The sequence below is a fragment of the Prionailurus viverrinus genome, chromosome A2 (genome assembly GCF_022837055.1).
Source record: "Prionailurus viverrinus isolate Anna chromosome A2, UM_Priviv_1.0, whole genome shotgun sequence".
Classification (NCBI taxonomy): domain Eukaryota; kingdom Metazoa; phylum Chordata; class Mammalia; order Carnivora; family Felidae; genus Prionailurus; species Prionailurus viverrinus.
In genome coordinates this window covers 53,651,888-53,665,166 of record NC_062562.1, presented here as the reverse complement: position 1 = coordinate 53,665,166, position 13,279 = coordinate 53,651,888, and the positions used below count along the sequence as shown (strand labels likewise).

Below are 13,279 nucleotides of genomic sequence, written 5' to 3'. Positions count from 1 at the left end.
TGCACGGGTAGATGCAGACACAGATGCAGGTAGTTGACCCCCTCCCCAGGCATGAGGCTGCCAGGCCTGCCCACTCCTCTTATATATCCACAGCCTGGCCCCACCACTCCAATTAGCCCCTGATTGGGCTGGGAGGCTCTGAGCTGCTGATTGGGGCAGGAGGGCTGGGATGGGGCATTGCAACCCTGCCTGTGTGCCGACACCCCAGCTGAGCCACCCACTCCTGGGTGACTTCATATGAGTCAGTTGACTTCTCTGCGTCTCAGGTCCCATGGCAAAATGATGGGTGTTCAGATGCTTGATCCCTCCTGCACCCTCTGACTCCACGGGGCCTGGAGATGCTGATGGGGAACTGGGCACACCTGGGTTGGGGAGGTGACCACTGAGGCCTCCGATCCCACCTGCCCCAGGGCTGCTCCTGTTCCCAGGCCACTGCTGGCCTTGGTTTCTCAAGAAGTTGGAGGCCCACTGGTGGGGTTTGCCTCTAGCTGACACCCCCAAATCAACCTGTGGCCTCCTTTTGTTTTGTTTTATTTTGTTTTGTTTTATAAGAAAGAATTTTTAAGGGATGAATGAGCAATTTTTAAATAAAATTGCCTAGCAAGTCTCCACAAATAAGGATAACCATTGATAAAATGGACAAAGAATATGAATAGGCAATTCACCGGAAAGGCTGATAATAAACCCAAGAAAATATTCTCGACCTCCTTGGCATTCAGGAAAATTCAAATTGAAACAATGATGAGATACTAGCTCCCCATCAAATTGACTAAAATTGAAGACAGCGTAGGCAAGGATGCAGGGAGCCTGGCCCTCAGTGCCTCTGCTAAGGGTGTAAATTGGGGTGCAGTCTGCTTTGGAAAGGTATTCCCTTGAACTCAGCAATTGCACTTCTCTGTCCTAGAAGTGCAGTAGTCAGAAAAGAAACAATTGCTACATTATTTAGAAAAGAAAAAAAAAAAAAGAGAACTTCCACATGAATCACTGGAGGCTTGACTGAACTACTCCCTTCTGCAGAAAACTCTGCAGCCATTTGAAATGATGAGGTGAATTAAAACAAGGATGAGGTGGTTATTGCACACCTGGTAGAATGACAGATATTTAAATTAGATCTATAGATTCTGAGTGTCCAGCACATGAAGAAACACATAGCCACTGGAGGGTAAGCTGGTAGCCACTCTAGAAAGCAATGCAGTGACATCGAACATAACTAAAGATAGATTCACACCCCCCCATGGCACTGTGGGTATAAATCTGAGAGAAACCCTTACACCAATAAAGATCCTCGCTGCAATCCCAGCAAAAATTCAAAACAACCTAACTACCCACCAAAAGAAAAGCAGACAAATAAACTGTGGTCTAGTCACATGGTGGAGTAGTATAGAGCAGTGAAAATGAACGAACCAGAGGGGCTCCTGACTGGCTCAGTCAGTGGAGCATATGCAACTTGTGATCTCGGGGTTGTGAGTCTGAGCTCCATATTGGGCATAGAGACAGAAGGAAAGAAGAAAATACATAAATAAATAGATGAATGAGCGAATGAAAATGAACCACAATGTGTCCGTGGAATATGCGCTCCCTTTCTGAGAAGAAAGAATTTGTGTCTGTGCAAGTATATGTGGTGTGATGTGCATGCAAGTGAAGGCATAGAAGAAGGTCTGAAAGGATTCACACCAAGGTAATAGCATTGGTTACCTCTGAGGAGGGTGTAGGAGTTGGAGGGACAGGTTTAAAACAAACTTCCCATTCTTCCTTCCTTCCTTCCTTCCTTTATTGTTGGGATTTTTCCAGGGACTCTCCAGCACCAGAGTCTGGATTGAGAGAGGTGATGGCCATCAAAGTGTTCTAAAGTGAAATCAGAGATCACTCCTCTCCTGCCTAGCACCCTTCATAGCTCCCTACTGTCTATGTGTGGAGGCTTGACCTCTTTTGTCCTGCTTATGGAGCCCCTTTCTCCCTAGAGGCCCACAGTCCAACCTCTGTGACTCTTGGAATGAGCTAGATGTTGAGAGCTGGGCTTTCTTCTGTGTTTTCTTTGTGTGTGTGTTAGATGGATGCATAAATGTCCCCAATTTCTCACCCGTGCCCATATCCATGTCCATTTGCATGCAACTTTGCAGCTCCTCTCACACTCTTTATTTTTTTTTATTTTTTTTTATTTAAAAAAAAATTTTTTTTTTCAACGTTTATTTATTTTTGGGACAGAGAGAGACAGAGCATGAATGGGGGAGGGGCAGAGAGAGAGGGAGACACAGAATCGGAAACAGGCTCCAGGCTCTGAGCCATCAGCCCAGAGCCTGACGCGGGGCTCAAACTCCGGGACCGCGAGATCGTGACCTGGCTGAAGTCGGACGCTTAACCGACTGCGCCACCCAGGCGCCCCTCCTCTCACACTCTTTAAATATGAGCTGACCTTGTGACTTGCTTTGACCAACAGGATATGGTGGAAGTGATGCCATGGCAGTCCCAATCCTGGCTAGCCCACTGGAGCTCAGAGGTTCGCAGCTCAGTCACCCCTACCACCCAGCCCACAGCTGGTCAAACAGCCAAACCTCCAGTTGACCATGGATGCTTTAGATATCTGCAGAGATCAACCAAGTTGAGTCCAGATCAGCAGAACCACCTGGCTGACTCACAGTCACAAACAACAATGGTGTGTTGTTTTAAACCATGAGGTTTGGGGTTGTTTGTCGTGCAGCATAAGCTAACTGATCCACTGCCTAGAAGGCCCTTCTTTACCCCCACCTACCTTCTCTGGACTGTTTCCCACTCATTGTTTTGGCCTCAGTGTAGCTCAGAAAAGCCCTCGCTGACCCATTAGGAGGTTAGGGTCCTCTCCTCTGGCTCCAGCAGCCCCTGGGACCTCCAGCACCCTAAGTTCCCACTCGTCCACACTAGCCCCTGAGCTCTGAAGGGCCCTGGGGGTAGGCAGGGCTGTGTTCGACTTGTTCTGGTGGTATCCCTGGTGCATAGCACAGTGCCTGGCACACAGTAGGGGCTCAGCACCCATTGCTGTGGAACCCCAGTGCCAGAGCCCAGCCTGGCTGAATGAAGGGAGACCTGAGAACCATCTGCAGGAACCACATTAGAGCAGGAGGCGAGCTGAGGCAAAGAGGCACATGGTGCTGGCACACACAGGGGCAGCAATTTTGATCACATTGTGGGAAATTTCCAAGAATTGAGAAATAGAGAAAAACTTGGAGATACAAACATTCCCATGAGCTTCATGTGAAACCCTGCTCCCAGGCTGTGCCAGGATAGAGTTTTGCATTTGGAGGGGAATAAGTTCTAAAATGCACTGCAGATCTAAAAATTCTTCTAGAGCATTGCCTTTTTACAGGGAAATGATAACTGTGAGCATCAGATGCTGGAGAGAGGGCGGGCTGCTTGGTGTACTTATTTGACGCTTATTGAGGTCTGTAGGGAATTTAAATTTCTGCTGACAACTGTTTTACCATCTTTGAACATTGAATGGGGGCGTCCTACATGTGAACTTTCTCATAGGTCTGAAGATTACATTCTAAACTTTTTGAAGCAGTGATAGGGTGTCTTGTTTTGTGTAACTCTAGCCCCTGTAGCATCAGGACATTTGTGACATTAGTCAACAAATGCATAGAGGGCAGGGTAGATATGGTAATAGCTGCCACGTTCTACGTCCATGTACATATTTTATATTCGCTATCTTATTAATACACTAAAGACACTAAAGTTCAGAAAGGACCTGTACTAAATCTTCCTGAGTCCGGACCCTAGGCTGCAACATGGAAGCCCTCTGTGTTAGTGAAGAAACCAGCTATAATTCCAAAATAACAGTGGCTTAAACAAGAAACCATGAAGTCATTCTCTCATGAGACTCTTCAAGTGCAAGTTGTGCAGGACAGGAAGGCAGCATAGAGGACCTGCAGTCTCCTTCTCGCCTGATGCTGTGCTGTTCTCTGCCCACGGACTGCACCTCATGATACAATATAGCTGCTGCAGCTCTGGTCATCACAACCACATTCCAGCCATCAAACAGGAAAGAAGAGAAGTGAAGGATGCCTCCATTCTCTGAAATGCACAACTCAAAACTTCATATACTACTTCTGATTATACTTCACTGGCCAGACCTTAATGTCATGCCACTGCAGATGCAAAGGAAACTGGGAGGTGCAGTCCTGCACTGGGTAGCTAGGTGCCCAGCTAGAACTTGATGTGATATTATTAAAAGGAAGAAAGGGAATAAATATTGGGGGCAGTTAGCACTTGCTTCCCCCTTTCCTGAGGCCCCTTTGCTACTTTAATTTCTTGACTCTCACACCAGGGGCTCTATCTCCTACCACTCCAGGGGCTGCTCCTTTGAACTTGATTCACATTTTTGGGAAGGAAACTCATATTTATTGAGTGTTTACCGTGCACTGCAATTTTTATAGCAACAATCTCATTAGTCTGTGGACAATTCTACCAACTGAGATGAGTCTCCTCTTTCAAGCTCAGAGGCCTGAGACCTAGTGAGGTTCAGGAACATGGTGTGAGGTTGCAGGGCTGAGAAGGGCATGCACTGTCTCTCTGGGGCCACCCTGGGACGTCAGGGGTGCATGTGTCTACTGGGGGACATGGGCAGATTGCCATCAGGCTTTGCTGTCTCTGGGGGTGGGAGGCTTAGTTCATACTCTCTTCTCCCAGAGGTAAGATCAGGGGTGAGAGAGCTCTGTGTCCCTGTGGCTGGCCAGGCCACAGCCCAGAGACTTGCTACCTGCAACCCATCTCTGAGTCCCCAGCTCATCCTGGCCTGGGGTCAGCTTCCTAAGATCAGGCTGACTGTAGATGTGATTGTATATAAGAGGTGTTCCATAAACCTGCTGGCTACCTGGAGCCTGGAGATGAGGTGGGTAACACCCTCAACCAAACCTAAGTCAGCACTGCCTTGCCTTTATTGGCAAATGTCCCCAAGTGCCTGTCAAATCGGTTATAAATTAAGGAGGGAAAGAGGTTTTCCCTTCTACCATGAAAAAACAGAGACTTCTGGCTAGAGAGTTAATTTTTTCCTCTGAATATGTAGCTAAAACAAGGATACCACTCCTCAGAATAAGTGGACTGAGGTGGGGCAGTGAGGAAAGAGGGCTGCCTGCAAAGCAAGCATGTCTCTCCCATGGCCATGCCTGGCCCAACACATCAGAAATGGAGAGTGAGATGTGCGGGACCCACCATGGGAATCTTCTCCCCTGGGTCCCCAGTGTGGGAGGGAAGCCTGGTGTAGCTGGACATCACCTACTTAGACAGAGGCCAGCCCCTCTGGGCCACCGTTAGTTCTGCCCACCCTGTCTCTGGGCCTCTTCCTTTTGGTAACGACACTCCCCCCCCCGCAACCCCAGGAATCTTTTGGGCTCCTTCCAGTCCCCACCCTCACTCAGACCATTTGGTTTATCTAGGGTTAACCCTACCTTGGTCTGAGTGATCAGGTGACCCAGCCCTGGCCAAAGAGAGGCTACATCCCCATCCCAGCCTGGTGATAGGTTTAGGGACAATGAGGTGACTCAAGCCGGGCCTATCAGAGGATGAATCCCCATTTTAACCTGGTGACAGGATTAGGAGTGATCAGGTGACCCAGACCTGGCCAGTGAGAGCCCTACCCAGGACCTTTGCTGGAACTGTCAGGAAAAACAGCTTACTTTCTGCAAGGCTAGCTGAGCTTGGGACTGCTGGTAGCCCTTTCCAAAGCCAACAGAGAAAACTATAACCAGAGGGGAGATACAGAAGTCTGATAACATCTGAGCACCTGCATCTAGCCGTGCCTGAAGCCCTGGGTTTTTTTGTTTTGGGGAGCCAACAATTTCTCCTTTCTGTTTCAGCCCTGTTGAGTTAGATTTCCTGCCACTTGCAGCCAAAGAAACCCTCACTGGCACCACCTACGGAGGCAGAGTATATCACCTAGAGGGGCAAGAGTAGAGATCCCAGCTATTACCTGCTTCAGCCCCCACCATGGCACTGGGGAACTTCCATCTCAGGCTCCAGCCACCCTTTCCCACCTTGAAGGTTGAGGGTAACTCTTGAGACTATGTCTCCATCCTTGTTCCCCTTGCAGATGGTGTTCTTGGTAAGGCCAGCTCTGAGCTGAGGCCCAGTAATGTCAGAAGTCTCCCACTGGCTACAGTGTACCAGGAAGCAGGCTGGCCACGCGAAGTTTTCGGTCCCCTCAAGCCAGGTTCAGATTCCTTTTTGCTGATAAGGAGACTCAGAGAGATGGCCAAACTTGCTTGCAGTTTCAAAGGTCACCTGGGTTTCTGTGACTCCAAAGTTGGGGCTTTTCTCATTCCCGGGCCTGCTCCCTCCACCCCACACCCGCAGGGGGCCCTGCTGGTTGCCCAAACCCAGCATCCCAGGGTTAGAGATCAGGTGGAAATTACTGCCCAATTTCAATCCATCCTGTAGAGAAAGAGCTTGAGAGCAACAAAAACCACCACCCTTAACACCAAGTATAGGAGCTGAGCTTTTAATGCCCCGATTTGCCTAGTCTCCAGGCAGAGCTGGGAAGAATTAGAGCTTCTGGTCTTGGTTACGTGGAGGAGGGGCAGTTATGCAAGCAGCACAATTCTGATACCCTAGAGTTCCCATCAGCTTTGCAGCAAGGACTTTCCAGAATGAAGAATGGACTGGAGCTACTAAAAACAGGCTTACCCAGCAAGGGTGCTCAACTCTGGGATCTGTGAACATCCCCAGGGAAGATGGGCCCATCTGAATTTCCCACTTTTTGTTTCTGAGATCTTTGAGAAAAGGGTTCCACTGGGGACTCAGCTCTTCATTAAATGTGGGCAGGTGAATATGGCTTCTAGCTCATGCTGGCCTAGAGTTGCTGGCCTAGCATATGTCCATGCTGGCCTAGAGTCTAGCCTAGCATATGGCTTCTAGGCCCAGCTCCATGCTGGCCTAGAGTTGCTGTGGCCTAGGGGCTGGGAAGGAGGGCAGGTAGTTTGCAGAAGCTGAGAGAAAGGCCTGTCTCTCCCTAGGCTGCATGAGGAAGGGGAGGCACCAGGCCTGGGAGTTCACGTCAGAGGTGAGACCCTGGGCCTTGGTCCCAGACTGCAGTCCCCTGACGTTGTTTTTTCAGTCCATATGACTGTATTCTGCATTCCCTTGATTGTCCCTCTCTGCAGACTGACCACCAGCCCTGGTCTGGTCTTGACATCTGGTAAATTTAAAAAAAACCTGCTGAGGCTGGATGCTCAGGGCCTTGCCCAGTCTCAAAATGGTCACTATCAAGAAGAGATGATCATATTAGTTAATTATATTAATTGGTGTTATTCATAATGTTAACTACAATCTGTACAGCTCCTTACCATTTACAAAGTGCTTACACACACTCACACACACACATATACACACATATATGAGATCAAAATCTCATTTGATCTTCACAGCAGCCATGCGTTGGCAGGACCAAGGATTTGGGGTTTCCATTTTCTGGGGGAAGAAAGTGAGGCCCAGGGAGGGAAACTGTTCAAGGACATCAGCCGAGGGTGAGCTGCAGCTAAGGTGGTTTTGAGAGGGTAGATATGCTCTCCCTGCCCATTCATTCCTTCATTCATTCCCCCATTCGTTCCTTCCTTCACCCATCTAACATTTATTAAGCACCTACTGTGTGCCCCACTCTGTGCTATACACTTATCCCTAAGCTGGGACACTTTTCCAGGGAGCAAGAGTTCTTGTGTTCCTGAGACATGAGTTGGGGAGAGAAGGGGCAGAGATCCCACCAGCCCCTGGGAACTCAGGACTCCAGATCGGGCCATACTTGTCGAGTGGGGAGCCTCATTTTTCTCTCGTTATTCTTTTTTTTTTTTTTTTTTTTTTTTTTAACTCAAGGAGTCTGCGCAACCTGGTTCCAACAGACCTGGCTCCTGGTGGGGCAGCTGTGGCTGGGGGTAGGCATAGGGAATGGGAGACTCCTACAGTTGACCATAGAGTCCTTGGCAGGGCTTAGGCCGGTGCCACCTGGCTGGTCTCCGTCTTGGAGGCGGTGGTGGAGGCCTCGTCATCACCCAGTGGGTTCTTGCCACAGCAGAGGGTAGTGAGCATGCAGTTCCGGAACTGGAAGGCAAAGAGCGTGAGTCAGAATCAGGGTCCACCGAAAGTGTGTGTAGCAAACTGGAGTGGTTGGCGAGATTTACCTCCAACCCCTTCCCTTCTTCTGGCTCTCACAGCCTCTACTCCCCTCTCAAATCTGGCTTCCTGGAGGGAATTTAGTAAGCGCATGTGGCCCCACCCCAGAGATGCCAGGGACCAAACCCAAGAGGGCTCTGCTACTGACATTCCCTGATGCCCTCTGTGTGCCAAGGGCTATCTGTAAGTACCTTATATAGCCCTCAAGTTTGGGATTTTGCCCTCTCTAGGAACACAGACACTGAAGCCCAGAGAAGGGAAGTGACTTCCCAAGTGTCAATCAGCTAGAAAAGAAGAACTGGGATTTGAAACCAATATGCCTAACTCTAGAGACTATGTTTTCCCCCACAGGTTCATGGATTCTTCAGAGAAGTCACTGGTTGGTGTTAAAGAACTGCTTTATCCCTTCCTCCCTTGGAATAAGACTTTAGCTCCTTGTTCAGCTTTGTAGAGACTGGCACCATCCCATTCCCAGGCTTGGGACTTAGACCATTTGACTTTTAAAGTGGGCCTCCAGAACCATCTGGACGGGCACTTCTCATACTTGAGCCAGTATGAGAGTCACCTGGTGGGCTTGTTAGAAATGCAGGTTCCTGGGCTCACCCTGAGCTTCTGATTCAGCAGGAATCTGTATTTCTCCTAGATGACTCTGATGCTCTGGGGGATACCAGTTTCCCTGCCTAGTTTTCCAGGTGAAATGACTGAGGCCCAGCCAAGGACATGGTTTGTCCTCTGTAGGCAATGCCTGCAGCCTGGGGCCCCTGGACCCTTCCACCCCACCAGCAGGCACCTGCTTGTTCATCATGATGTAGATGACAGGGTTGTAGATGGCAGAGGACTTGGCGAAGAACGCCGGGAGTGTCATCAAGATGGGGCCAAAGTTGGAGCCCTGGTGGGTGAAGATGTAGAATGCCACACTGGCGTAGGGCACCCAACAGATCAGGAAAGCAATGACCATGATGATGACCATGCGAGTGACCTCCTTCTCAGCCTTCTGGGTGGTGGCTGACTCCTGCTGCTGGGCTGCCGCCTGTAAGGACACAGGGTCTGCTGTCCAGACTGCAGCTCCTTTGGGACAGAGGCCAGGGTCAACCCAACCAATGCATGTGTCCCCAGCACCCAGCACAGGTCCATACCTCCTTGACTGTGAAGACAAGCTGCCCATAGCAGAAGAAGATAACGATCATGGGGATGGTGAAGTGGACCACGAACATGTAGATGACAAAGGACTCGTTGTTGACCTCCGGCTTGAGTGTGTAGTAGTCGATCCCGCATGAACACTGCATGCCTTCAGGGATGTACCTGACCACCAGAGGGGGACGGGGCAAGAGAGGGCATAGGGGAGACCCACATGTGAGGGACTTGAGGAACAGGACGCCAACACACCTGCTGTGTGGCTGGGCTTGCTCTGGGCCCTGCTTTCCCTCTCTTTAAAAGAGGCATAATAAAATATCTGCATGGCTGCATGACTGTGAGGATCAAATCAACGGAGATGAGGGATTCAAATGCCCTTGTGAAAACAGCCATGCTAATCATGAGACAGCCCAGTCTCTTGCCTAGCAGGGCCTGGACACCGCAGACCAGCGCTGTGTTTCCTCACCACACCGGCTGCTTCCAGTGGCTGGAGGCTCAGGCTGTGCAAGGCAGAGGTTGGTGGGGAGACAGGAAAAGCCCCCGAGCTCTGTATTTGAGGCAGTTTGTACAAACTAGAGTCTTGCTAACAGGGTAAGAGTATTTTCTAGGCCAAAGACGGGCACACAGACTAACTAAGGGATCTTTGCACAGTTTCTAGAGACAAGAGGTCCCAGGGACAGATGATTAGGATGTTTCTGTGATTTCAGAGGATGGTGACAATGGAGTGTCTATTGGCTGTGCCTGTGGGGATGGGACTGGGCAAGACTGGAGAAAACAGGGAAAGAAGCTGGAGGTGATGGGCTCAGATTCAACAAGGGACCAAAAAAAAAAAAAAAAAATGACCCCCAGGAAGCTGAGAGAGGAGGGAAGGGAAGAAAGATTGGGAATTTCCTAGAAGCAGAGGGACACGAGGCCTCCAGGAACCCACACCCGTCCAGGGTCATCCGTCCAGTTTCCCAAACCACTGTCCTCCCATCTCTCATCTGAGCCCCATTTGGAGATGATGGACTAGAAGCTGGACAGAACACACAGTTCCCATGGGCTATAGTGTCACCACCTGCACTAGGTAGGCTTGGCCTCCCCAGGTACTGAGGCCCAAGGTCAGAGGGAGCTGCCTATGGGGCAAAGAGGATTGGAATCTGGCCCTGGCTTAGTTGAGGATTAGGGGCACAGCCAAGGTTAAGGGTTGGGGCATCTTGGATTCTCCTTGACATGGGGCCCAGGAGGTGGCACTAGCCCCCGGAGCAACATTAGGGTCTGATTCTCTCTTCCCCTACCCTAAACCCCAACCCTGGGAGAGCTGCCAGGGTGGGTGTTTGGGGTGGGGAGCATATAAGCTCGGTGCCCAGAACAAGACAGCCCCAGGTTTGAGTCCTGGCCGGGGACCCTATAAAGAACCCCTACCCCAGGGACCCTTCCCTTCTGCTTAGTGCCATTACCTGGACCAACCAACGAGGGGGGGTGCAGCGCAGGCCAGTGCCATGACCCAGGTGAAGGCGACGCCCATTATGGCATGGTTCTCCCCAAAGCGGAAGTTGCTCATGGGCTTACACACCACCACGTACCGCTCAATGGCCAGGACCACCAACGACCACAGGGCAATTTCACCTGCAAGGCAGTCAGCTATCAGTCAACACATCACCTGCCTGGACCCCACTGTCCAAAGAGGGAGCGCTCCTCCTGGATGGGAGAGGGCAGGCAGGAAGGCCACCTAGGGCACAGTTGGAGCCAGGACTTGGGAAAGAGAGGACTTCGATTCTGAGAAGAGGAGCCAAGGGGCTGTGAGGCAGAAAGGCACTATGCTGAGAAGAGAGTGAACTGGGTACCCCCCAGGAAGAGGAGTTAGTGGAGCTCTGGGTTCATGAAGGACAGGAAATCAGATTCCAGGGTCATGATTAGACTAGCAGCCCCGTAGGAAGTTTTTGCAGAAGAATGTGCGCCTTCATGGGGTGACAGGCAGAGTGCCTGTTGGAGCTAGAATTCCTGCTCTCCCTCTTGTGCAGCAGCCTCTCCCCTGTGGGGAATGAAATAACCTGGGCCAGTGGGTCTCCACCTGGGAGCCAGAAAGCTGGGCAATGTTTTGCCCAGAAGAAGCAGCAGGAAAGAATGGTGGAATTCAGACAACCACCCTGCACATCACCCCAGAATCTCATTCAGGAGGGTAGCCATAGAATTGGTCAACCAAACCGGGACATTTCTAAGAGAGAAACAGAACACTACTAAGTATTACTCCAGGATAATGATTGTAAACTGACGCCAGCCCGGCAGAGAAGGGCCTGCCTGCATGTGGCCTCCATCTCACCCCTGCCTTCTAGCCTGAGACTCCTCAGCCCACCTCCAGCCTTATTGTGTGTGGGGGGATTATCCCCTTCCAAGAAACCCCTTCCATAGGGAGGTGCTAGACCTGTGTGGAGATCTGTAGCTTTGAAAAGTGCAATCAAATAGTTTCTTTGACTAGAAAACTGATGGGGCTGCTGCAGAGATAACAGATCCTGTTTAGTAGATGAGAACAGCAAGGCATGGAGGAGGGAAGAGGCACATTCAGGGATGTGGCAGGGCAGTGACAAGGACCTGGGTCTCCTGGCTCAGATCCAGAAGTGCCCCCCTTCTCTGAGGACACATGGCCTCTCAGGCAAGCAAGAGAGAACCAGGGTGGCTGGGAGAGCCCAGCACCAGCCACAAGGACTGTTCTGCCTCCTTGTCTTCTCTCTCTTTCACATGTCCAGGACACTGTCTCAGCCCCATGACTGGGGAATCTCTGGCCACCACTGGGTGCTTGTGACCTTCAATGACCAAGGATCACCCAGTCTCAGGCCACGAGGTAGGAGTGATATAGTGCTGCCACACACAGGCGGACCCTTCTCTGCAAGGTTGGATAGATGCTGGTGGGGAGAGACTGAGCCCATTGTTTAGCACAGGCAAAGTCCAGTGGCTGGAGGACTAATGATCTGTGTGCCACCCCGGGGCTGAAAGCCCTGAGCACAGAGACGTCCTCAACGTGCTATTCCCAGTGCCCAACATGGGTCTGACAAGTCACAGCTTCTCCGAGGGAAATAGAACATGGCCTGAGGAGCCACAGAAATGTGGGCTGGAGGGGCACCTGGGTGGCTCAGTCGATTAAGCGTCCGACTTCAGCTCAGGTCATGATCTCACAGTTCGTGAGTTTGAGCCCTGTGTCGGGCTCTGTGCTGACAGCTCAGAGCCTGGAGCCTGCTTCGGATTCTGTGTCTCCCTCTCTCTCTGCTCCTCCCTGCTCATGCTCTGTCTCTTGACAATAAATAAATGTTAAAAAAAAATTTTTTTTTTAAGAAAAAAAGAAATGTGGGCTGGAAACTCAGCTCTATCCTCACCACAATGTGGCCCCAGCAAGGCCCTTGACTCTTTCATCCTCAGTTTCCCTGATGCAAAGCAAGACAATGGCACCACCCTATGTGAGATAAACAGTGTCCAATGCCTGCCCTCAATAAATGGCAGCCTAGCTTATCATTACTGACAGTGTTTGTTGATTAAGTGGAGAGCGCTGATGAATGTAGAGGGGAGAGGCCTCTTAACCACCATCCCCAAATATGGAGTTCTCTCCAGATCCCTCCACACCCTCCCCACCGCTGACTCCTGACTCCCCCAGCCAGCCACCCATACACCAGTTCTTACCGCCCAGTGTAGCAAAGAAGCCCTCCAAATTGCATCCTGTGGGCCCAAAGACAAAGTATCCATGCAGAGAGGTGTAGAGGGTGGTGGTGAAGCCACCGAAGACCATGAAGAGGTTGGCCACGGCCAGGTTGAGCAGGATGTAGTTGAGAGGCGTGCGCAGCTTCTTGTGCTGGACCGTGACGTAGAGCGTGAGGAAGTTGATGGGGAAGCCAAGCACGATGAGCAGGAACATGTAGGCGGCCAGCATGGAGAACTGCCATGGCTCAGCCAGGTAGTACTGTGGGTACTCAAAGGGGCTGCGTACCACACCCGTTTTGTTGGAGAAGGGCACGTAGAAGTTCGGGCCCTCCGTCCCGTTCAT

General features: G+C 50.8%; 1 protein-coding gene across 1 annotated transcript; it reads right to left on the bottom strand.

The window, feature by feature from the left end:
• Positions 1 to 7,115: 7,115 nt before the first annotated feature.
• Positions 7,116 to 13,279, bottom strand: RHO (rhodopsin). The gene is made up of 5 exons (XM_047832320.1): positions 12,919 to 13,279; positions 10,707 to 10,875; positions 9,270 to 9,435; positions 8,924 to 9,163; positions 7,116 to 8,061 (listed from the first exon to the last, which is right to left on the bottom strand). The coding sequence occupies exons 1-5, from the start codon at positions 13,277 to 13,279 to the stop codon at positions 7,951 to 7,953; spliced, it is 1,047 nt and encodes a 348-aa protein (XP_047688276.1). The 3' UTR covers positions 7,116 to 7,950.